Source organism: Leiobunum rupestre, chromosome 6, assembly GCF_980474605.1.
Source record: "Leiobunum rupestre chromosome 6, qqLeiRupe1.1.hap1, whole genome shotgun sequence".
In the NCBI taxonomy this organism is placed as follows: domain Eukaryota; kingdom Metazoa; phylum Arthropoda; class Arachnida; order Opiliones; family Sclerosomatidae; genus Leiobunum; species Leiobunum rupestre.
Window position 1 is genome coordinate 47,953,497 of NC_143389.1, and position 25,729 is coordinate 47,979,225.

Here is a 25,729-nt window from a genome sequence, read left to right on the forward strand (position 1 = left end):
GATAAGCGTACGCAGTTTCAGTCTGGCTTCAGACGTGGTCGCCGGGGAACGGATAATTTAATGTACCTTTTTAACACCGCTTGTTAAAAATCAAATTATCTGTATATAAATTTAATCAGTTGTATATTGTATATTAATTAATTTCTGTTAGGGTATTTTTGTTTTCTATTTTAGTGTATTTTAATTCAGTGTATTATTTTTTGTATTCTTGTATGTTCACGTTTATTTGCTGTTTCATTACTTATACAGGCTGGCGTCGAAAGTGGGGAGAACCCCTAAAAAGAAGGGGTCCAGCGTGTTTTCCTCGGCATTCCTGTTCAGATTTCTTGAAAAAGCCCAACTGTGCGGGTTAAGGCAATGTGCGCCTCAATATTTTGTAACAATGTGCGTTACCATTAAATCAGTTTTTTTGTTATGTTTTAAATAAGTGTTCCGTCCATTTATTTATTTATCAGCGAGATATTTACGTGCTAGGTCCCTAAAATTTAAGTGCTAAAGTTTACGTCGGTGTTTCAGTCCACCGGTTTAAACCCAATTAAAATTAAGCTCTCCCAAAACTATTCGCGCCAATAATCCGCAATATTATTTGGTGCCGAAACCCGGGACAACTCGCGATAAGTTTGTAGACTGGACAATTTGTGAAAATGGCTGCCGTTCAAAAACTTTTGGAGAAACAGCGCAAATCCGTTCGAGGCGGTGTGACGCGAATCTGCAACCTGATACAAGAAGAGCTCGGAAAGGCTACGGTTATTTCGGAGCAAAATATTAGTGATTACATAGTGCAGTTGAACGCCAAAGAGCCGAAATTAGACGAACTGGACCAGAAAATACTGCCCTTATTGACGACCGACGAGGAGCAGGACAATGAGTTGGAAGAAATTGAAGTATACATGGATAAATTAGTTCTTTGGCGAGGCAGAGCGATGAAGTGGATGAACGACAAAAGTATTCCGACGGTGGTACCAGCGTCAACCGGAAACTGACCATCGGGATCTCAACATTCTGGAGGCAGTGACCAATCTACCATCGTTTCTCCACCAGCGGCAACCGTTCGACTGCCGAAATTGGAAATAAAGAAATACGACGGAAGTCACGAAAAATGGCAGACATTCTGGACTCAGTTCAAAGGAGCGATCCACGAAAATCCACAATTGTCTAAAATCGATAAGTTCAATTATTTAAAATCATATCTGAAAGGCCGAGCCGAAATAGCTATTGAAGGGTTAACCTTAACAGAAACAAATTATGATTCAGCTATTGAAATTTTGGGGGATACTTGCGGTAGGCCAGATTTGCAAGTCAGTGCTAGACTAAATAATTTTATGATAATGGGTTCGGTATCTTCGTCTACGGACGTAACGGCCCTAAGAAATTTGTATGATACGTGCCAAATTGAGGTTAGAGGTTTAAAATCGTTGGGTCGTTTGACCGATAGCCATAGCGAGTTCCTAACTCATCTTGTGGGAGGCTTGTTGCCATTGGATCTGTTACAACAATATACTAGAGGAAGGGAAATAAGTAAACTGTGGGACATAAATGAATTGCTAACCTTCTTAAGTGGGGAGATCCAATGTCGCGAACGGGCCTTAGCTGTCCACAGAGCAAGTAGCTCGCAAGCCAAGACTACCAGTACCCAATCAGAAAAACCAAGTTTTAAGGGTAGTCAGAATAATAAAGTTCCATCTAGTAAGCCGTTTTCGGCAGCTACTCTTAGTACTGGAGTCAATAATAATCAAAATTATCAGATAGTTTGTGTTTTTTGCAATAGTACCGAACACCCATTTTACCATTGTACAGGTATTTCCATACCAGACAAACGAGCCATTGCTAGTCGTAAGAAATTGTGTTTTCTCTGCATGAGGGTCGGTCATCCCGCCCATCATTGCAGAGGAAGAATACAGAGTTGTAGAAATTGTAGGCGTAAGCATAACCAAGCAATATGCGATCAAAATATAGAAAAAAAAACCCAGACTACACCAATTCAGTTCCGAGCGATAATTCGCCAGTGCCGAGCGAACAGGTTAGAGCGCAAACTTCCGCAACCTTAAATGTTGGTTCAAATACCTCTAGTGTAATCCTCTTACAAACAGCGCGTGTAAATATTAGCGATAGGTCTGGAAAAAACGTCAGGGTAAGGTGCATCCTAGACGGAGCCAGCCATCGAAGTTTTATTAAGGAGGATTTGTCCCGAAAGCTACAGTTAGAGGTTGTCGGTAATGAAACTATGAATATATTTCCCTTTGAAAGCGAGGCCCCTATTCGAGCAGTGCGCAGAAAAGTCAAGGTCACGCTTAAAAATGTAAACACTGGAGAGCCAGTAGAGATTCTAGCTTTGGAAACTCCAGCTATCAACGGGGCAGTATTTGCAGTCCCCGGAGAAAATGTACAGTCAGAAATGAGGAATAGAAACTTAGATTTGTCAGACTTGAAATTTTAATTGGGGCTGATTATTTTTGGAGAGTAGCAAACGGTCAAGTTGAAAGATTTTCTCCAGATTTAATGGCCATCAACACCGTTTTGGGTTGGACAGTACAAGGGAAATCAGAAGGAGAAGGATCATCTATAGGAGTAAACTCAATCGCAGTGATCCACGTAGCCATCCAGTCGGAAGAAAAATTAGTGTCCGATCAGTTGCGCGCCTTCTGGGATTTGGAGTCAATAGGGATTCACGATAGCGTAGACACGAAAACTAGCCATTTAGAAACTGTTTTAAGTGATTTTGAGAAGAATATTAGATTTGAAAAGGGGCGCTACGTGGTACCGTTAACTTGGAAGCCTAATCGCGATTTAATGGGAAATAACTTAGAAGTCGCGAAGAAGCGAACAATTAACTTGTTACGAAACTTAGAATCGAAACCCCTAGAATTGATCAAGTATGACGAGATTATACGAGAACAAATTAAATCGGGAATTGTGGAAATGGTTGATGATCGAGAGAATCCGAAGCCCACCGGCCACTATTATTTTCCCCACAGAGGCGTTACGCGTGAAAATAACGAAACTACAACCCTAAGAATTGTTTACGACGGCTCCTCTCTCGCGAGGGGCTTCCTTTCCCTTAATGCTTGTCTAGAGGTGGGGCCCAACTTCCTCCCTTTAGTTTTCAAAATGTTGGCGCGCTTTCGTAAACAACGAGTCACTTACACCGGCGACGTGGAAAAGGCTTTTCATCAAATTGGCGTGGCAGAGTCAGATAGGGACGCCTTAAGATTCTTTTGGATTAAGGGTTTATCCGGTACGGATAGAAAGGAATTAGTGGTCTACAGGTTTGCGAGGGTTCCTTTCGGCTGCACGGCCAGTCCGTTCTTATTGTCGGCCACAATCAAATATCATGCCAAAAATTACGTTGAAAAATTCCCTAAAGCTAGTGCAGTGTTGGATAACGACCTTTATGTCGATGATTTAATTTCAGGGGAAAAAGAGGTTAGTGAAGTCGATCAAATGATTAGTCAAACGTCAAATATTTTAGCGGAAGCGGGGATGAAATTGAGAAAGTTTCACAGTAACTCTAGCGAAATAAGGGAAAAGTGGGGGGAGAAACCCAAGGTAGAAAATAATGTAGCGAGCCAAATCAGCCCCACCAAAAATACAAAGGTTTTAGGTATATCGTGGAATGAGGCGCGGGATACTTTCAGTTTTGACGTCAGTGAAATTCTGAAATTGTTAGGACAAAAGGAAAATACCAAACGTTGGGTTTTAAAAATCGTGGCCAAAGTTTTCGACCCCCTGGGTCTATTGTCCCCTTTCACGATCCGTGCTAAGATAATTTTCCAGGAGATGTGGAGTAGGGGGCTGAAATGGGACGACCTGTCCCAGAAATTTGACGCGTGGTGCGAGGAGCTCCCCCACCTGACGACAATAGAAATTCCTCGCTACTATTTCGCAACTGAGCCAACAAAAATAGAACCCGAAATAGAAGTCCACTGTTTTGTTGATGCGAGTAAAGGCGCCTACGCGGCCGTCGTTTACTTAAAGGGCATCTATCCGAGTGGCTAGGTGACCACCTCTATGGTGGCATCAAAAACTAGAGTCGCCCCTTTGCAAACATTAACATTACCTCGATTGGAGCTAATGGGCGGAGTTGTAGGTGCGAGGCTTATTTCTAATGTAGTGGAAACGTTAGTGTACTCTCCGCGAGCGGTTCGAATGTGGACCGACTCGACAATAGTGTTGCACTGGGTTCGAGACAACGCGGCCCGTTGGAAACCCCTCGTCTCGAACAGGGTGAAAGAAATTCAAAAGTTGACAGACCCCTCTTCTTGGGAACATGTGGCCGGAGTTGAAAACCCGGCTGATTTGCCATCGCGTGGCGTAACGATTGAAGAACTTAGGACCTCTAAACTGTGGCTTTTCGGACCTCCTTGGTTATCCGAAAATAATAGAATAATTAAGTTAAATTCAGCATCGATTGACGAGGAAAATCCTACTATTTAAATTGAAAAAAGAGTGCATTCCGAAGCTAGCCTGGCTATTGTCGCTGAAACGGAAATTAAAAACCCCCTATTCGCCCCATCGAAATATAGCTCCGCCAATATGGTTTATAGGCTTACTGCTTGGTTTAGACGCTTCGTAAAAAATTGTAGAAATTCAGCTAAGAAAATTGATAGAATTATCGGTTCTTTATCAGTGGATGAAATTAATGACGCTGAAAAACAATGGGTCAAACATGCGCAGGAAGAAAATTATTCCGTCGAAATTAATGGCTTGAAATCTGGTATTGGAATTCCTAAAAATTCAAAAATATTGTCGTTGTCACCTTTTCTTGACGAAGATGGTCTATTGCGTTTAGGCGGACGTCTAGACGCCGCAGATATTAGTTACCAGGAGAAGCATCCCGGGATCTTGTCGCATAAAAATAGGTTAACAGAATTAATTGTAGATGACAGTCATATCCGGTTAAAACATGCCGGGGTAGATGATGTTCTAGTTGAAATTAGAGAAACATTTTGGGTGAATAAAATAAGGAGATTAATTAAAAGAGAAGTACGAGGCTGCCCTAAGTGTGTAAGATTCAGAGCGAAGGCACCGGTAGCGGTCATGGCACCCATGCCGGAAGCCCGAATTACTCCATCGCCCCCATTTTCGGTTTGCGGCATCGACTTTGCCGGTCCGTTATACGACTCAAACGGCGAAAAATGTTATATCGCGCTCTACACGTGCGCGGTTACGCGTGCCATACATTTGGAACTAGTGTCAGATCTATCAACTGATAGATTTTTGTTATCTTTTCGGAGATTTTGCGCGAGACGTGGAATTTGTAACATTGTGTACAGTGACAATGCAAAGACATTTAAAAAAGCAGAGTCGGACTTGAATGAACTTTTGAAAAATCTAAGACATCCGGAAGTTACGAATTATTTCGGGTCCCTTCGAATACAGTGGCGCTATATAGCGGACAGAGCGGCTTGGTGGGGAGGGTTTTGGGAGAGGATGGTCCGTTCAGTGAAATCCTCCCTCCGCAAAACTCTCGGAAAGGCTCTACTCAGCTACGAAGAGCTCGAGACCTTATTAATTGAAATTGAGGCCACTATAAATTCTCGGCCAATCAGTTACGTATACGAAGGGGCCGGAGAGCCGGCTCCCTTGAGCCCCGCTAATTTTTTAATCGGCCGACGCTTAACGTCGTTGCCATCCCGAGTGTATACAAATAATGAAGTGTTAAACCAACATCAACAAGAATTAACTAGACGGTTAAAATACCGACAAACTTTGTTAGACCGCTTTTGGTCAAGATGGAAAAACAATTATTTGTTAGAATTGAGATCGGCACACCATAAGCCTAATTGTACCCCTACCGAAGCTTTAAAGATTGGTGACGTAGTTTTAATCGAAGAAAGTAAACTCCCACGCCTAATGTGGAGAATGGCGGTTGTGGAAGACGTAGTAGAGAGTAGGCTAGATAAGGTGGTACGATCATGTATGGTTCGCTTGCCAAATGGAAACCGTCTGAGACGACCTATCCAAATGCTATATCCCCTTGAAATTTAAACGTTTTGAACGCTGTTCAAAAAAGGGGGAGGATGTTAAAAATCAAATTATCTGTATATAAATTTAATCAGTTGTATATTGTATATTAATTAATTTCTGTTAGGGCATTTTTGTTTTCTATTTTAGTGTATTTTAATTCAGTGTATTATTTTTTGTATTCTTGTATGTTCGCGTTTATTTGCTGTTTCATTACTTATTTTATGTACTTATGGCGTTAGATTTAATAATAAAGAGAGTGACGCTAAGGAAGGCGAGGAGCGCACCGGGGCTGGAAATTTTCCGTCGTCCCAGCGGCGGGACAGGCTGGCGTCGAAAGTGGGGAGAACCCCTAAAAAGAAGGGGTCCAGCGTGTTTTCCTCGGCATTCCTGTTCAGATTTCTTGAAAAAGCCCAACTGTGCGGGTTAAGGCAATGTGCGCCTCAATATTTTGTAACAATGTGCGTTACCATTAAATCAGTTTTTTTGTTATGTTTTAAATAAGTGTTCCGTCCATTTATTTATTTATCAGCGAAATATTTACGTGCTAGGTCCCTAAAATTTAAGTGCTAAAGTTTACGTCGGTGTTTCAGTCCGCCGGTTTAAACCCAATTAAAATTAAGCTCTCCCAAAGCTATTCGCGCCAATAATCCGCAATACCGCTAGCCACTCCCGTCTCCCTTAAGGGTGCTTGACTGGCAGTCTTTTTGGACATTCGGGACGCGTTTGGTAGTGTTCGGAATTCTCATCTCTTGCTTAAACTTTCGATGTTAGGTCTCTCAGAGCATTACCTTCGTTTTTTCGTATCATATTTGACTGATCGGTTACCTCGCGAACGTGTGGGAGGTTCCCTGTCCCCCGCCTATGACGTCACCCGAGGGGTGCCTCAGGGGGCAGTTCTTAGCCCTCTCCTTTTTAGTTTGCTTCTTGATGACCTCCCAACTACACTCCCGGATGGTACAAGTATTGCCATTTATGCTGACGATATAGTTTTATTCTTGTCTGGCTTTTCTTTGATGCTGTTGCGTAGGCACATGCAGGAAGCTCTGCAGAGCGCTGACTCATATTAACACGCCTTAGGATTTTCTCTGTCACCTGACAAATGTGTCTGTATGTGCTTCTCGAAGAAGCGTGATATCTCCGAAGGGGGTCCCTTGAGTATTTCTGGTACCGCCCTCTCTTTTAGGTCCCAGTGCCGCTACTTGGGCGTCATTTTTGATAGTCGTTTCACGTGGCGTCCCTATATTGAAGACTTGCGTGCCCACTGCCTACGGCGTCTGTCTCTCCTTCGTGCTATTGTGGGGGCCCGTTGGGGCCCGGACCAGGCCACCATGCGCCTACTATATTCCGCTCTGATCCGCAGCTTCCTTGACTATGCAACGGTTGTTTACTGCACTGTGGCACCTTCCGTCCTCCGGCGCTTGGATGCGATTCAAAATGCGGCGTTGCGGCTGATCTTGGGAGTCCCTCGTTCGACGGAAGTCTCGTCTATGGAAATCAAAGCGTATGTTCTCCCGTTATCCCTTCGTAGGGCCTCTCAGTGTTTGCAGTACGCTTTGTATTGTCTTCGAGCCCCGCCTTCTCACTTGGCTCAGGGTTGGCTTCGTGGGCAAGATCTACCTTATATCTTGCTCCGGGGTTCTGTCACTCATCTGGCGCAGAGGTGGGATCTAAACAACCTGTTTGAAAGCGTAGTTTCGCAGCCGCTTTGCCCCTCGTGGCCGGTGGACACACCGCCTCCTTTTGTTCTGGATGTTCGGTGGTTGCCTGGGCCCAAATCGGACTACAATGCCCACTCTCTGGCATCGGCCTTTTACTGTCATCTCGATTCCCTTCCCTCGGAGTGGTGTCTTGTCTTTACCGATGGCCCCCTTATTCCGTCCTCTGTTTCCGGAGGGTTCGCCTTTGTCATTCCTAGTCTGGGTGTAAGCCGGAGTTTTCGGTGCCCATCTCATTTGGCTATTTCTAGGATCGAGTTGTGTGCCCTTTATGAGGCGCTGTCTTGGCTTCTTGACCGTGCAATTTACACTGCGATCTTATGTTCCGATTCTCTCTCCGCCCCATATACTTTAGCGGATAACTCGTCTGCGGATCCGTTGGTCCAAACCCTGTTTGGGAAATTCCTCTCCCACACTTCTGTATCGTCTCTTGTGGACGCCTTCCCATGTGGGTATCGATTACAATGAGCAGGTGGATGCCCTAGCTAAATCCGCCTCCATTGATGCAGTGGCTCCTCTTTATGTCCCGCCTCCAGATACTCTTACTATTCGTCGCCGGTGCTCGTCTGCGCTTCTCCTGAGGTGGCGGAGCGCTTGGGCTGATGCTCCAACGGGCCGTTTCCTCTTCTCCTTGCAGGACTTTCCGGCCCGTTCGTTGGTCTGGGGCTGTCATTTGGGCAGGCCCCAGGAACGCCTACTGTCGTTGGCTCGAGTTGATCGTTTTCTGGTTCCCGCGGTATTGGGTCGTTTCGGTGTACGCTCCTCCTCCCTTTGTCCGCTCTGCCAGGTAGAGGGAGATTTGGCTCATTTTGCTTTATTCTGCCCCGGTTCAGCGGTTTCTCGCTTGGAGTTTCGGGACGCTTTTTGGGGGGTTGGCTTACCCCCTTCCTTTACGAAACACCCTGACCTCTCTATTTTCGTTCTCCGCTCTTCCGGAAGGTAGCCAGGGCCGTGCTTAGAGGTCTCGCGGCCCCGGGCGAAACTGACAATTGTGATTTTAGCGGCCCTCCGGTATATACATCCCTATAGGAAAATTTTAGCGGCCCTGGGCGACCGCCCGGCTCACCACCCCCTAAGCACGGCCCTGAAGGTAGCTCCCACCCGGGATACTTCCGCCTACTGTCGGGATTTTTGCGATCCCTTCAGCGCTTCTAACGTTGGTGCCGCTATTGTCTGTGAAGTTTATTGGTTGTATAGGTGTCTAAGGCGCTAGCCGACACCATATCGTGTGACTCTCAAAAAAAATTAGTCCATGTTAATTATTGACAGTTTAGTCCATCAAGTCACACCGTAGAGATAGAAAAGAAATAGAGGCACTATTGTATCTGGCGAAGTTGACCGCGAGTGCCGACCCCCTTTTCGCCAATGTAGGACGCCATGAGATGGGCAGATTACGTGGCGCCATCGACGCGCGGTGAAATGAAATACATTATGCCTTTTGGAAAATCAACTGTCATTTGATGTAAACAAAGGAAGGATAGATGGCGTTGCAAATTCTGCCCATCTCCGCTTTCATACATGCGTGGGGGGGGATGAATTTTCTCGGTCAAAAACAGGGGTGTCTAAACCAGGCTTGGAAATATGGTTTATTTCAAAACTGGTCTATTTGGCCAGTGACTCCCAACTCTTGAATTATTTAAGTGGTCACGTAGACCAGTTGGTTAATAATACGGTAGATAATTTTGAATTAATAAACTGGACACTGGACCAGTGAACCCCTAGCTTTTGAATAAAAAAACTGGTCTTTGACCCAGTGACCACCACTTATTTCCAAACCTGGCCTTAACCATTGAGTTGGGAATATTAATCTAGAGGTCCAATCGAAACGTCGGATTTCAGTATTTCGCGAAACAAGTTTTTAAAAATAAGAATACTGTCGTCTGCTCCCATCGGCGTCCCAAATGACGAGAAAACGTTATCATTCTACCCGTGGCGCCGTCTATCTCTCAATGACGCGTTTTCAAGCAAAAATATTTTTTTTCTTCAAAATAATGGATGGCGCCACGGGTCATATGATAACGTTTGCTCGTCATTTTAGAGCAGACGGCACATTCGTATTTTTCAAAAACTTGTTTCGCGGGGAGCAGATTTGATTGGATCTCTAGATTAATATTCCCAACTCAATGGCCTTAACGCGGTCACACGGAAGTTTGCTCCCACTCCCAGAGTCGCAGCAGGGAGTGCTCCCTGGTAGAAGCTACCAGCTGGGATAGTTCTATAATTTCCCCCAAATTCTTTTCCCCCTCCTTGTTTTCAGGGACGTAGGTGGAAACTGCGCATGTGCCGCAGAATATTCAAGACGAGCGAGGCTTACGGAAATCTTTTTAAACGGTGTGCTCCCTGACGGTGGCAAGTTTAAAAATGGTTTTTCATAGAAAATGCTGATTTAAGGAATGTGCCTTTTCCTAAACCGAAAAGATATCTAGAAAAGTGTCAAAATGGATTAACCCTTTACCCTTTTAACGGAACTACAATGATGACGTTGCAAGCATGCGCATTTAGGATTTCCGTCCCTATACCAGGAAAACGGGGGAAGATAATTTGGGGGATGCAAGAGGTAACTTCCTATCGTCGGTTTCACCAAAGATAATTTAAACTTCGTACCCTAGATTCGAATACTGAGAGCTTTCCCATTCACGGTTTTGTTACGAAGCGTTTACCCTCTTCCGGCACGTGACCTCAGAAAAATCGGCTCCATCGGTTGCGGTAAGGCGCCATATTTAGGCCTAGATTTGTTTTATTTAAAACAAGAGTATTTATAGAAACACGCTTAATTGTAAATCATATATTTCCAATAAAAACTTACTTTAACAAATGGTAATTCTGGTGGTTGTATATCTTCTTTCGGTAATGATGCCAATCTTGAAGAATTTCTAAAATTTCAGGCAAATATTCCTTAAGAATGTCGATGTTAAACACGAACCCTATTAAAATGGTAAATGAAATTGAATGAACTATTAAGTTTAGTCAAATTATGCTTGAATCGCTTGTAAGATTATATTACTCACCTTTAGTAAGTCTAGGTTTTTTCTTTCGATTTGAAACTTTTTTAGTGCTATAATTGTGGTCCATCATGTTTTAAAACTTCGAGTTGAACGCGAAACGCGTCAAATTACGCACCGCAACTTCCAAAAAAAAATTAGTTTCTATCCCTAGATGGCAGTAGTGCGCCACCATTGGAGCGAATTTTTTCTGAGTTCCGGCGGGAAGTGGGTAAACGCTATCGGCAACGCGCGAGAGAGTGATTTCGAATCTAGGGTACGAAGTTTAAATTATCTTTGGTTTCACACATAGACATAGGAACTATACTTATTCCTATGTCTATGGTTTCACAGCAATTCTACCCAACAGGACCTCTCCAGCAGTTTAGTGCTCCCTGGTCGCAGCGAGTTTTCCAATTTAGCAAAACACGTTATACAGCTCACTTTTATTAATTGGAGCAAATTAATTTATAACATTAAAGATGAGTTCTAATATTTACCAAATTAAATATGAACCGAAGCCATCAAAAGAAGTGCCAGTAGGTGAGAAACTTTGTGGCCAAGGCTTGCGCTTTTAGATATACCGGCTTACTGGGGACTCCGGGGGAGCGACCATTATAAAACTTGAAGAAGTAAAGAAAAGCCAAATTAAGCGACATAACGCGATACTTCGGCGAATTGTTTTCTTCCAATTTGTTGGTAATTTTTTTACTTCTTCACATAATAAATTGTTGTCAATGTCCGGACCCAAGGATAGCTCTCATCAAATTTGATGTCTTCTCATAAACCTTAAAGGGCCTTAGATTCCGAATTTTAGGTGGCTGCTCTCCCAAAACATGTGATTATGTAGCCCCTTCAAATTCAATCTATTAGGTGGCCCTTTAATACAGCCAGACTAGTTTTATGAAATCTAAATGATCCTTTATGTTTAGTTTCTTTTGCTAATGGCAAACTTTTGGAATACGCAAAGGAGAACATAAAATTTGAGTGTTTTGAACATAAAATGAATTCTAAATCAAAGAAATCCAAAAAAATAATGGTTGCGGAGTCTACTAGAATGCAGTATGTTGGCTATAACTTTGGTGAACAATCACTACGGTTAAACAGCCTTCAAAGTTATTACATTGGTGTATTGAATAAAAGAACAGGGAAAATGAATGTTTTCTCATCCGAATTTTTCCAGCTAAAACCGTTTTTGGAAGATTCTAGTGAGAACTATTACTTGATTTAGTTGATTTAAATGTGGATAATTACCATTACATTTCTATTGTATAGCTCAAGTCACTAATGTTGATGCACTTAACTCGAGCTATAAAGACAGAGTTCGTATTAGATATATTTTTCATCTTCTAACCGGGTTAACTTAGAACCATTTCTTTAGAATGATTTGCTGGTTAGTGCTTTTGGTGGGAAGAAAAAGAGAAAAGCCATGGAAGCTAGGAAACGATACTCAGTTCATGGTGATAGCCTTGAAACTAGTGTAAATACTTCTATGGAGAATGCCAAAATACTGTCAAATCAAGGTTCGAATATATATGTGTGCGTATATATACACAAGAGCAAATTCGACTTAGTCCCTTATAACCTGTACTAAATCTATCTAATACGACATTGATTTGATTTATATGTGTATGTGTATGTATATATACATATATATTATATATCCTGTCATTTAATGAATAGAGTTGAAACTAATTCTACAAAATTGATAATACTTAGTTTTTCAAGAATCAAGTCCTGAAGCCATCCCTCCACAAAATAAAAATGCCAAAGCACCAGAAGAAGTTTATGATATTAAAACTAGTGATAAATTTAATAATTATAAATTAAGTTTCTTTCTGCTGATAATAAGTAAATATTCAATCTTACAGTTATATCAGAAGCAGAATATACTGAGCTAGATAGTTTTATATCTGAATTTAGTGAAGCTGATAAACAAAAATTGGAAGAGTGGAAGAAAAGTGGAGTGTAAGAGACTTAGAATAACCAAAAATTAATTTGACTAATGAAATTTTTAGACATTCAGAATATGTAATTAACTTCATTCCTGGGCTACCCAAGAAAACATCAATTAGAAATCATAAACTGAAGTTATTGACCTATTTTGACCTCATAGTCAAAATAATTAAACTCAAATTTACAGATTTGAGAAAGAAAGGTACAATAGAATAATTATAATTCAACAAAACCCTTAAATAATTAACTTACTATGATTACAAATTAGATCCAATACCCAGTATTTCAGACCCATTAAAACAGTGCCTTTTAAACAAGTTCACAATAAGCACGGAGACTGCAAGGGGTGGGTCCAGCAGGTTAGTTTCACTTTGTTTAGTGTTTAAATTTAGGGTAAAAGCTTTTTTTTTACAAGGTCAATGGGTCCAAAAATGAAAGACAAAGCTATTGCTTATGCTTTAGTTATAGCTCTTTTTTTAGAAAATTTCTCAATTGATTTGAGCCAATTTCAAGTGGATTTCAAAATGAGCAGTACAAAGTACAAATACATACTAATTTATTATATCTGTATATTTTCTTTAAATTATCTCTATTTCAGATTGACTGTTATAGTAAATGCCTTGGGGTGTTATACTTCCAAAAAAGTTATAAAAGGAATCCAAACTACAGTGGCTGATTTAAAATTGCCTCTCTTCAGCCCCTCCATCAAAAAATTTTCTGCCAAGAAATAAAGAATACTTTTTTTGCAAATGATTAGAATGAAGCCATTTATTTCACTGCACTGTACACATTTCTTCTAAATCAAGGATATTATAAAAATGTATTATGTAATTCACACTGAGTTTCAGGATGTTATCAAGTTTTTTGCGTAGTACAGAATGCATTGGTACAAAACAATCCTTTTCTCATTACTCAAAAATTTGTTTGCAGTTTTTATTTAGTGATTACTGATAAACGTAATCACATACATATATATACAATAGTTTAAAAAAATGTACACACGCTGTCTACGTAGTTGGGCATAAAGGAGGGAAACTAAAACATTTAATTGCCTCAACATACAATTGGTTTTTATTTAAATATGCACTTTAGAATCAACTGCGTGTAAAAATAAAGAGCCTAATGAGACAGAAGTAAATTTCTTCTTCATAAACAGGCATACTCAATTTGCAAATAAATTTAGGTTCTAATAAACAAAGATAAGTTACTAAAAATGTTTTAGTAGAACTGATTAACTCTTTATAGACAAAAGAGTAATCAAAGTCACTGTAAAATATCCTGTAAAAATTCAGGAATTCACGAGCCATTTTCTTTAAAAAAAATCTGATCATTTTATATTAGGCAAAAATAGTTAACTATCTTCAGCTGCTGGAAATCCACTGTCACTTTTAGTGGTTGGGAAGAAAAGGATTAATTAAAATAAACAATATGTAAAACCAGCACATTTACCTTGAAAGATCTCCCTCAGCTGGAGATATAGAAGCTGAACTACTTTCTGGTTGAAAGCTTTCATCAGCTCCATGACTTGGATCAGAGGTTCTCCAGCGTTTGGGCGTGTGGCCGGGTTGATGGTGAGAGTTGGAGGTATTTGTGTTGTTAGCATTGCTCTGAGTAGAATCAACAAATGACCCAGCCTCATTTACACTTTCGCCGCAGCTTTGCCCAGGACTGGCAATGTCTGAATTGTGCCTCTCCTCCTGGGATTTCAACAATGTTACTCGCCAATCTAGTGCGCTGAATAGTTGTTCAATATCTTTGGATCCAGCCTAAATAAGTTCAATACTTATTAGTCCATTTAGCAATAATCCCCAAAAAAGGAGACCAATTCACCATGACAAGATAGACTTTTACACCCTCAGAGTCAAGAGCGCTAATTCGTACAGTTTTTGTACTGGGATGCTCAACTGTCATACCAGCCCATACTTTTGTGTTCAAAACTACTCTAAAGCTCCCATGTGTTCTCATAACTGTATATTAAAAAAAAAATCAGTAAATTTTTAAGAGAAAAGGTTTCCCCATTTTCCTTACCTAGCCTAGATTGTAATACTCCATCAACTTCCTTATCATTTAGTCTAAGAATGCCACGTCCTTTTTCAAGCCACGAGCTACTTGTTTTGTTGAAAGAAAAAAGTTTACAACTAATCTAAAAATTCAAATAAGTTCTTATTTATTACGCTTGATCAATTAAACATGAAAACATTAAGTCAAAATAATTACTTGAATAACATTAGATTCTTCCTCTTCACCTGTAACTACAGTGACTTCTGAAAATTTCCTTTTAACTTGCTTAGATTGATACTCTTCAGCAGATTCCGTTAAACTTTTGGTAGGTTTAGCTAACAAACATTGTTAATTATCAAAAAAATAGCAGGAATTATCAATAAAATTGTAGCTTACAATCATTTTCTTCACTTGCAGATTCATCTTTGGCAGCCTCTTTCAACAATGCAGCAGCTTCAAATGATAAGTCTGAAGGCAATGGTTCCTGGGCAGCAGTTTCTTTTGCATCTTCAAAGTCCTAGAGAAAAAAGCAAAACGGTTTAATTTGGGAAAGAGTGTGGAATAAAAATTAATTTACAGTTATCACTCGTTCATGCAAATTCTGTCCGAATACAAATCCAGACTGAGAAGTTCCAGCCCTACAAGCATAAAAGTTTGAGAAAATAAATGAAAATTTCCAAATCTGACAAGTAAATTTTCCTCACTCTTCTTTGTTTAAAGAAAACAATGATGAAGATTGATTAGCTGAAGTAGATACAGAAGTATCTGATGATTTTGATTCGCTATTTTCTTTATCTTGCTGCCTGTTACCATCATTTTCAGGCTTTGAAAATGCTATATTGAAACAAATTTTTATAGAATATTAGTTTCAAACAAGTCCTTTCTAATTTAAACAGACTCTTATGATAACCTGAATTAACGGTTTTTAATTTTTCAGCTTGCGCTGCTAAAGCTGATGGTCGCAGAAAAACCTTAGGTGAAGATGATGTAACCCCACACTGTGAATCTATAAAAAAGAATATATAACATGGCTTAGAAATTTTACATCTTTGAAGTATCCCTTAAATTTCTTTATGTAAAAATGGTGATAATTTTGCAAAAAAAAGAGAACCATTATGCAAAACTGAACAAAATATTAAAATTATTACCATTTCCCCATTTGGGGGGTGCCAGTACTGGGCGTGTTTCTGAAACGTTTAGAGACAACACATTCAACATAAGCAGGACAATTTTTCAACCAATGCACACACGATTTTTTCCATACAAACCACTCGATAAGTTTTATATTGTTAACTATAATTTATACCTTTTCCTTCAGTGGAATCAGCCAAGCTCCTGGTAGGAGTTGCTGTCTTAATAGCGAAAGGATTTTGAGCCAACCTGCAGGGAGTTTTGGCCATCATTCCACCTTTAATAAAACCAACTCATTTGAAATAAAACTCAATTTTAAAATATTAAAACCGTTTTATTAAAATTCGTTTATGTGATCTAGAAAATAAACAGCAAAAGAAAAAATATCTATTTATTAATCTACCATACAATTTTAAAAAAAAACAATCATTATTATGACAATGTCAATACCAAACCAAGGCTTCCCTTTAATTATATAAATAATAACCTCAGCTTTAAAAGTTTCAAATAATAAATGTCACATTAAATTAAGTATGCCTAAAGTTAGAAATATATATTTAAATATACCAAATATAATACTAAATTTCTAAAATATCAATATAATTTCAATGAATAGAAATTTAAAATGCAACTTACCATCATCCGCCATTGTTAAGCAAATGATTCAGGTCTGTCCCATTGAGTGGTCTGTCCATAGACATAGTGGGTCCTTGGTGGGTCTGTCCGTTCGGACACGGCCAACTTCGACACTCGCGCAATAGCATCCAACCCATTCGTTGAAGTTTCTATGTTAATCTACGAACAAAAATATCTCTCGGCTCTGAGCGGAAAATTATTTTTAGAATAGTTTTTGCATTGAAGCCAATATAAAAACGAGCGTGGTGCTGAACGCCGATAGTTTATAGCGGGAAAATCCTTGTTCATGGAATTTCGGCGAATGGGTTGGCCGCTATTGCGCGTGTGTCAAAGTTGGCCGTGGTTCGGACAAGGCCAACTTTGATTAAGAGCTGCGGCTCTAAAGCAGTTGTTCTAATCATAGAAATCTCATAGGTAACTAGAATCAAAGATAATTTAAACTCGTACCCTAGATTCGAAATCCCTCTCTCGCGCGTTGCCGATAGCGTTTACCCCATAGAAATCTTATAACATAGAATGATTCCGTATAAATACAAAATGGGCCAATAACATTTTCGGAGGTTTCGTCATTATCAGCCAATCACGATTCAAAGAGTGACTACGGCAACGACTCGTTGCCATCTAGTTTGAGTTACTGAAAATAATAATTTGATTATGGATTACGTCACCTTGAGAACCCGCATTTGATTGGCCCACGTCAACCGAGTCACGGCCCCCTGCACGCGCTCATCGAGATCATCGAGTTTAATGTAGTTTTTAAACATGGTAGACTGTTTCTTTACTCGTAAAGATTTTTCTCTTATATGCAAATGTTTTAGATAACTATTGCGTTGTTTGTTGTTATGGCTCCTCGATGTTTCATTTCCACATGTAGAAAACGATTTGCGGTGGACGGTAATGTGTTGTTGTACAGGTAAAAGTTTGGGTTTCGGGGCAATTTGAAATGTTAACAAACGGCGGGCTTTCAAATTGATGATTTCTTAAAAATTACTTCAGGAAGTTCAGTGAGCCTAGTGGAACAACAACTCAGGACCATGGACTAATTATGTCAGGACTATAATTATATGCTTTTTGTTTTTTCTTCTCTCACTCATATGATCTCATTGTGGTACCTAGGGCCCTAGGGGTGTTGTGTTTGTTGCTCCTAGGTGGGTACATTATTTTCTGGAACCACACTACTTTTGTATCTAATCTGAAGTCTGTATACAAGTCGGCAACGGCTTCACAGATGTTTATTGTTCAAATAAATAAATAAATATCAGTTTTTTTAAAAACACTTTATTTAAAATTGTAAATATCGGTCTTCGTTGAGTACTATCTCTTATGTTGTTTAACAGTGGAATGTTGAATTTAAGCAGAGCGCGAGACATTTATCTTGGCTAAGCTTCTAAGAGAAAAAGCATATTATTAAATAGAAGGTAAAGTTTTGAAAAATAAGACAATTATCATTATGATTGTTGCTGTTTAATTCAATGACTGTCGTCAATTCGTCATAAGTGTCATTCTTTAGTGTTATGTATTTTTTCTGGGATGTAATTACTCTTTCATAAGGTTTTTGTTTATCTAAGTTTCTACAAACATAATAATAAATATAATATTACTTACTTTAAATGTGAAATAGCCTTTAAATACAAAGGTTAATACTAAGGACCTTCAGTCACTGCTTCTCCCAAAACTGTTATTGACATTGCCTTCTATTTTAAAAGTTGGGCCTATGTCAGGCCTAGGCCTAAATATTTTCAAAGCGAACCTAAACGAAATCTTATTTATCTTCGTCGCAATGGCATTTAAATATTCCTTATAATAAGTAAATATGAAAACCAAACTAAAAGTTCAAAAAATCTTAACACTATTATTAAATAAAAATCCAAAAACTTTGAAGTGTTTCATGTGAAAAATTCCAGCAAAAACCTATGGGAATTCTGCGAGCTGGGATCGGATAGATCCTGTAAAAATCCTCTGAGCTTCTACTATTTTTAACCGCCATGCTATGGCGCTAGCGGCTTGCCGTAGCACGGCCAACTTTGATTTCTCGCGCTACAACGGCCATTTCATTCGTTGACGTTCCTGTGTTAACCTATGAGCAAAAGATGTGTATGACGTCAGCGCCCCTAGCGGATTATTATTTTTAGTATAGTTTTTACATTGGGGACAATATAACCACCGAGCGTGGCGCTGAACTCCTACACATTATAGTACAGTTTATATGGGGAAAATCCTTGCTCGCGGAATTTCGACGAATGTGTTGGCCGTAGTAGCGCGAAAAGCGCGTGATCAAAGTTGGCCGTGGCCGTAGTCAATTAATGGCCGCTGATTGGCTGAAGCTTAAGCAAAGACTATATAATCATTAGTCGTTGCTACAAAATGACTTGGCGTCAGGTTCTCCCGTAGACGGGAGCATTCTAGGTAGGAGTATAAGATTTATATGGTTTACCCACTTCCCGCTGGAACTCAGAAAAAATTCGCTCCATGGTTTGCGCCTTACCGCAACCGATGGAGCCCAATTTTTCTGAGGTCACGTGCCGGAAAAGGGTAAACGCTTCGTAACAAAATCGTCAATGGGAAAGCTCTCAGTATTCGAATCTAGGGTACGAGTTAAATTATCTTTGCTAGAATGCTGCCGCCTACGGCCGAGCTTGCCACAAGTTCGTTTTGAACCTTCAGCCAATGAGAGGCCGTAGAGTGGTTCCGCCAAGGTGGATAATAATCCTCCTTGGTTCCGCTACTATCGCGGGAGCTAGGTGACGTCATTCTCTCTGGTGACATTAAATTCTTGGCAGAAGTGCCGCAGAACCACTCTTTGAGCTCTGATTGGCTGATATCTGGCTATCGTCTGCCACGGCATTTGGTCCATTTGAGATTTCTATGGTCCTAATCATCGAGCATAGAGTTGCTTACATAGAAATCGGATAAGAAACTAGAACGATTTTGTCGCGTGGTCCGATTAGAACTTTTAAAGAACCCTGCCTTTGACCCATGCTTTTCGTTTGGCTTGCAACGAAAGTTACGCCATCGGCGCCGCACTGGCGAACTAACACTCTATTTCGCCTAAGATTAAATGGCCGACTTTAACTCGCCGCTAACGCGGTTTTTTTGACATCGTTAAAGCGACTTATGTTTAACTGAAGTTGAAGAATGGCTCAAAATTGTGTAATTAAATCGTGTAAGAGTAAATACACAAAATAAAACATATTTTCACAGGTTAGTGTTAGAAATACTTTTATTTTTACCATAATTTCCAATCGCTAAGAACGCACTAGAAAACGCGTTTCTTTCAAATCATAGAAAGCTAGTTTTTTTTAAATAAATAATGAAGAATGGTTAAAAATTGCGTAATTAAATATTTTAGGAGTAATTACTCAAACAAAAACATATCTTTTCACAGGTTACTTTTAGAAATGGTTGTTTTACGCGCAATGGTTATGGGGGAAACCGGTGCACAGTAATGGTTTATCACGAATATCTACGTTAGTATTGTATATACGGCTATAAATTCAATTACGAACATTAGGGCCCGGCTATTTTCTACAAAAAATGGTCTATGAACATTTTACATGCGGGCAATCGTTGTGTCGTATTCGCGGTTTTAACGTTATACCCGAAACGCGTCTTACAATTTTGCGCCTTCATTGACTTAAAACGCGTCCGCCGCTCTTCATGTAACCGCGTTTTAAATTAACCACCCAGCTAACTCTTGGTATTTCTGCAATAAATCGCTTGAAAATGAAGCTATTGTGAAGGTTGTGTGAGATAAAATGATGGGAAAGTCGGAATAATGGGTCACTTCAATTTAAGTTCATATTGACTGCCGTAAGGATTAAATCCACAAGACCAGTATCAATGCTTTGAAAAGAAAATACGACACCGATGAGATTGTTCGACATGTAGAACGCGAGAGAATTAAACGTATAATAAATTATATTTAATACTTTAAATTAGTATATACATTGTGTATTATTTCAAAGCTAAATGTAGACCTCAGAGCCAGCAAGAATATACCTTATATAATCCTTTAGCAAAAACAGTTTCTCTAAACAAAAGTACATCTAATTTTAACAGAAGCAAACTGAAAACCTACTATAAACTAAGTATTATAAGTAGTTAGGCCTATGCGGCCAATGTAAAATTCCCAAACAAACAGTGAAGAAAAATTTAACTTTTGGATATGAGCTAGCTAGGTAACTTATAATTGCATAACATCAGCTTACAAGAGTGACAGAATCAGATAGCAAAGGCTAAGCCTAAGCCTCCCTAACTAGCCCTAAATACAAGAAATTATTTTTTTTAATAATAAAGATAGTTACAACAATTATTCATAAGATAATCTATCATCTCGTAAAATAACAAAGAAATTCTGTATTTACCTTTCGAAAAATATGAATCCGAAAACCACATTCTGGATAGTTGTAGCTTGGATTAATTAACCCAAGTTTGCAGCCTTCTCTCGCTTTGTACTTACAGCTAAAACCGTTAAAGAAAGTGGAAAAGACCACTAATGAATCAACAACACCCGTAAATGGTTATTTACATCAGTGCCTACGTTATTCACAAAGTACACGTGATCACTAGATAAAATAAGCTTCGTGCGCGCGGCGTAGATGGTTTTACTGTCGTTTTAGCCAAGAATCTAATTGGTGGTCAGCCAGCCATTCGATTAAGCGTTCTAGTTTGTTATCCGATTTCTATGGTTGCATATCGGAGTTCGGAAATCGGTATTTCACGAGACAAATTCCGAGATTAAAGTAATCTTTATCACTAGGCGGGGCAACTTGGGTCATCCCATAAAAAAGATTGAAATTTTCGCTCTCTCCTCCGCCTTGGCACATCTGAATGATGCTTTAGTTCCAGTTCCCAAAGAACGCGCGCTCTCTCTCGGATCTTTGCAATTTGCCCCTTTGAAAAACTTGATAAAACTATTCTAGAGGGACTTAGATGGGGCGCGGTGAAACAAATAATCATTATTCCTAATAATAGACCGGATACTTTGATCTACTCTCCACGACGACGAAAGGGTCCAGGAATAGTCTGCGCTTGGTGGGAGGCCTACCTCCAACATTGACAGCATCGCGCTGAAGATGACGAACATTGTTGACCCAGTTCTACAGACATGTGACATGTCGGGACTTCGCTGCGGCACGTTTGGAGTGTCTGCAGCTAGAGGCTCCATATTCAATCAAACCCAACAGAGACCGTACTCAGAAACTAAGAGATTTGTTACGGAAAACGCTTTCGGAATGGTCATTGCACTATATGACGAGTATCTACAAGCAAATGCGTGGATGACAACCAGAAAGGGAATTTCTTCGTCACAATGGACCTCCACGATCAAAATGAACTCCAACTCCTGCGCCACTCGGGTAACGAAAGACTGTTCCGATAGCACAACCTCATGCCGATTTCCCAGCTGCATGAAGAAAGAAGCATTTCGTCACGTGATTCAGGACTATTACCATTCAAACGAGTTGGTCATCGCGAGACACGACCGAGTGGTTAATTTGATTGAAGAGAACGGTTTATCCACTGGACTCGGATCTATAAGGAGGTTCGTTGCAGGAACGAGAACGGGTAGATTTAATGTACTACGAATCGATCCTACGAAGCCAAATGCAAAAGCACCACACAGGTATATTATTGATCCAACTGTATGATTTAAGCAATACTCGGACCAATTTAACCTTGTTAACAAAGCGCAGCGTATTTACTAACTCTGCTTCGCAACCGCTAAAACCAACTCACTCGTCTCCGCATAGATAGCACGAGCACATACGCATTCTTCGATTCTCAAAAATACTTAGCTCTCCTCCCAGTACTCCGTCGCTAGTCACTACACAACCGTATTACATATATCCTTTTCTCTCTCATAATCTTCGTCAATATCTTAGACACCTTAACCCCCAATGGCCTCTACCACCTTGGTTTGATAACCTCACCATCGTTGATTCTCGGTGGTTACAGCTGAGAAAAGCTGAACTGTTTCCACAACAACTTCGGGTGCGTTCAAGTACCATCAGAAATCTCTCATGGACAGACAATTGCCTCTCACCACTACCGCCGATTTCATATACACTGACTCTCAAAGTGGTAGTCTATCACTTCGTCTGATGCACTGTGGCATTCTATCAAAGGAAGGACCGAAGCTGGTCATGTTTAGAAATCCGCTTTGAGTTAATTAAAATGTTTAAAATCTTAATTTCATAACATAAATAAAAATAAACAAATGCTTCGTAAAATTTAAAATTATAATAAAATGGTATACGCCTATATTAAAAGGTGTGTAAAAATGTCGAAAATAAATGTCACCTAACCGGGCTAACCCTATAAAATGTTTAATGTAATTACAAAAGAGACAGTCAGAAATCAAACTTAGGAAATATAGGGCCATCTGCCTTAAAGCAAAAGTAAATAGGGGGAGAAAGTCTATCACTGCCTTCAGATTTTACCTTCCACCATGCTTGACACCCTTTTTAAAGAGCTAGTGATCACGTGATATTTCTAACCAATAAGGATAGCACATTACGCGCGAAGTAGTACATTTGTGCACGGGGTAGAAACGTACGCGAAATGCGTTGTCTCATGCGATTCCCTAGTGGGAGAGGTGGGGGTGGAAGTTTAGTCTGAAAAGTTTCAGCGGGTTCGTCTGCTTCGATATATGGACCTCGTGTCCTCGTTCGGGCCTCGGGCTAAAAAGGGATCACGCTTATTGTCAAAAGAAACAACCCAAATCTAAAAAGTCGAATGGTTAGTATTACAACTTTAATTATCATCGATGTAGTCATAAATTGTTTGTTTTAAATATAATTTCAGGGGTAAACTTTAAAAAACGCTTCAAAATTAATATCTTTGCCCAATGAAGAGATTGAATCTCCTGATTTACGGTCATTTACCTTTTGTAAAAATATGTTTTAAATGCTTAATTTCAAATGTTTTTCTATATTTTTATTATTTTTAAACAGCTTTGCTTAGATAATAACCCCTCCTAGGGGACTTTGTCCCCTCGGAGAGGTAACAAGTTGGCAAGCCAAAATATACCTCTCCTCGGAAGAATTGTCCCTAGTGGTATTAATTTCTCGAGATAACCCTTAAAGATATATCTCCGCAATTTAGAGTTATTTGTTAAAAATATTAACCCATTTCTATCCCGCCCGGTATAAAATTTTTATTATAACTAAAATAATTGAGACGAAACGACCAATTTTAATTTATTCAGAATATCATAAGTTAAGTAGTTACAACAGTAAGTTAGACGTACTATAACAATGCACAATTGAATTAAACCCTTTTACAGAACAAGTTTATCAGTTAAATATAATACGAAGCAAATTTTAATGAAATATCTACAGAGGCTTTTTGGAATTACTCGCTTACGAAATACTTGCCGCATCTTTAACGCTCATTTTATTTCAACACTCGCCCTTGATGAAGATACCGTAGATATCTGGTAGTGGACGACTCGTTCACTTCCTGTTGACGTTGTGACGCATACCACATGAAAAAGACCAATGCCGTCCAATTTCCAATATCATATAATGACTCGCACACCCAAGAAATCATTGACTGCGTTAGAAATCGTAGATATCCAAATATCCACACCAAATGTATTTACAAGAAGCAAAAACCTTACCATCAACAAAGCACAGAGAGCCACTTGACTAACCGCCAGCTTTTAAAGCAATTAACGTTAAATTATCTCCTTTGAATTAACAGAACTATATATAGGTCGTTAAGAAAGTGGACCACCCACAGGGTCTACCCTTTAACCCTCTAATCTCGGCTGACTGCGCTAAAACAAGATTTAACCTTTAAAAAATACCAGATTAGGCCTTCATAAATTCATTAATAAAAAAAGACTTTATTACCTATTATGCTTACGATGCCTGTCTTAATTTCAGTGAATCTAAGCAGCTATCGGTGGTTCTGTGGTAGAGCGCTCGACTGCCAAGCCGAATGGTCTGGGTTCGAAACCTGGGTGGCGCATTTGTTTTTAATCAATAGAGAAACGCTAAATTAGAATTTCTTCGATGCAATAATTTCAATTTCAATTCTATTTTAATTAAACCAAAATTTCGTACTCTATTAAATACGCTTCCGATAAAGCTGAAGGTCTAATTTTCAATAAGGCGTAACAAGTGTCGGTGGTTCTGTGGTAGAACGTCCGCCTGTCAATCAGGAGGTCTCGGGTTCAAATCCCGCCCGATGCGATCGCAAATTGATACTAAGACGAATACCGTGTACAACTGGTGGAAACCCTGCCATTGGACGTTGAGAGGTAGCATTACACTCAGCACTCGGTCCGTCCCAAAGTCATTAAGAAGAAGTTGGAGAGAAAACGCCCATATAAACACAACAGACTCAACATGCACATCCATCAGAACACAAACACAACAAATTCAACACTCACAACCTACGCATAAACATTACAAAAACCGTAATACACCAAACCGTCACGACGGTGAGCGAAAAAACACCATCCAAACCAAACCGCAAATGCATCCGTTAACGCTCACCGTCACACGGTGGTTTTGCAGTGATTACACTTTGCACCGAAAATGCGAACGCGTTCGCAGTCCTGACAGACAGACACACCCACAGACCCACCCACAGACAGACACGGTCGTTGTATAACCCCTCCTAGGGGACTTTGTCCCCTCGGAGAGGTAAAAATTAAGGCAAATCCAATAAAATTGATGACAAATGAATCATTCTATTACCAACGTATTAATAAACTATGCTACAATTTCAATTTAACCCAACTTATGATTAATGACGATTTGAGATAGTTCTTACAACTCTTGAATTGGCAAGATTTTCCCATATTTAGTTTACACCTTGGTAAAATAAAATAAACCTTAGTTTAATATTATATCTGGTTAATGTAACTTAAAACAAATACCTTTGAAATCCAATCAGTAAAATAAAGAAAATTTACGCTTCAAATCAAACTTGGTCGAACCCTCGGGGCTCGGGCCTCGTTCACCAGTCCCGATTTTTTTGTTTAGACTGCCAGCACTCAGCACCGACCGCAGATACGAGATTTAAAACTGAACCGAACTGAATTTTTCAGACTTTTTACCCCCTCGCTATTACATTGCCCCCCGCAACTAGGGAATCGTGTGGTTAGACGGGAGCCCGTAGGAATCTCTCCGCATTTCCAATCTAGGGTACGTAGTCTAGATTATCTTTGATTTGTGGTATTCCCATAGAAATCTCATAGGTAACTAGAATGCTGCCGCCTACGGCCGAGCTTGACGCCAGTTCGCCTTGAACCTTCAGCCAATGAGAGGCCGTAGAGGGGTTCCGCCAAGGAGGATAATAATCCTCATTGGATCCGCTACTATAGCGGGA

General features: G+C 39.8%; 4 protein-coding genes and 1 long non-coding RNA gene across 6 annotated transcripts; 4 read left to right on the forward strand and 1 right to left on the reverse strand.

Moving 5' to 3' along the window:
• The first annotated feature begins 644 nt into the window (after positions 1 to 644).
• Positions 645 to 3,996, forward strand: LOC149941264 (uncharacterized). Its single transcript, XM_090179447.1, has 3 exons — positions 645 to 945; positions 1,009 to 1,797; positions 2,465 to 3,996. Exons 1-3 carry the CDS (start codon positions 645 to 647, stop codon positions 3,994 to 3,996), a joined length of 2,622 nt encoding a protein of 873 aa, XP_090035573.1.
• Positions 3,997 to 4,533: 537 nt separating this feature from the next.
• LOC149941265 (uncharacterized) lies at positions 4,534 to 5,988 on the forward strand. Its single transcript, XM_090179448.1, has one exon. It carries the CDS (start codon positions 4,534 to 4,536, stop codon positions 5,986 to 5,988), a length of 1,455 nt encoding a protein of 484 aa, XP_090035574.1.
• A 5,027-nt stretch (positions 5,989 to 11,015) lies between these two features.
• Positions 11,016 to 13,382, forward strand: LOC149941266 (DNA-directed RNA polymerase I subunit RPA49-like). The gene is made up of 10 exons (XM_090178237.1): positions 11,016 to 11,206; positions 11,596 to 11,871; positions 11,939 to 11,985; positions 12,045 to 12,186; positions 12,383 to 12,466; positions 12,535 to 12,631; positions 12,682 to 12,821; positions 12,888 to 12,978; positions 13,035 to 13,157; positions 13,218 to 13,382. The coding sequence occupies exons 1-10, from the start codon at positions 11,146 to 11,148 to the stop codon at positions 13,348 to 13,350; spliced, it is 1,194 nt and encodes a 397-aa protein (XP_090034363.1). The 5' UTR covers positions 11,016 to 11,145; the 3' UTR covers positions 13,351 to 13,382.
• RanBP3 (ran-binding protein 3) lies at positions 13,363 to 16,427 on the reverse strand. 2 transcript variants are annotated; one of them, XM_090178235.1, is made up of 12 exons: positions 16,388 to 16,427; positions 15,927 to 16,028; positions 15,769 to 15,807; positions 15,531 to 15,626; positions 15,325 to 15,454; positions 15,198 to 15,258; positions 15,017 to 15,137; positions 14,837 to 14,955; positions 14,648 to 14,762; positions 14,450 to 14,586; positions 14,069 to 14,385; positions 13,364 to 14,004 (listed from the first exon to the last, which is right to left on the reverse strand). In XM_090178235.1, the coding sequence occupies exons 1-12, from the start codon at positions 16,398 to 16,400 to the stop codon at positions 13,971 to 13,973; spliced, it is 1,284 nt and encodes a 427-aa protein (XP_090034361.1). In that variant the 5' UTR covers positions 16,401 to 16,427; the 3' UTR covers positions 13,364 to 13,970. The 2 variants fall into 2 exon arrangements, with proteins under 2 accessions (XP_090034362.1, XP_090034361.1); XM_090178236.1 differs by lacking the exon at positions 15,769 to 15,807 and having other exon boundaries at positions 13,363 to 14,004.
• A 656-nt stretch (positions 16,428 to 17,083) lies between these two features.
• Positions 17,084 to 17,663, forward strand: LOC149941268 (uncharacterized). The gene is made up of 3 exons (XR_016481369.1): positions 17,084 to 17,300; positions 17,384 to 17,434; positions 17,504 to 17,663. It is a non-coding gene; the product is annotated as an uncharacterized LOC149941268 (long non-coding RNA).
• The last annotated feature ends 8,066 nt before the right edge of the window (positions 17,664 to 25,729 follow it).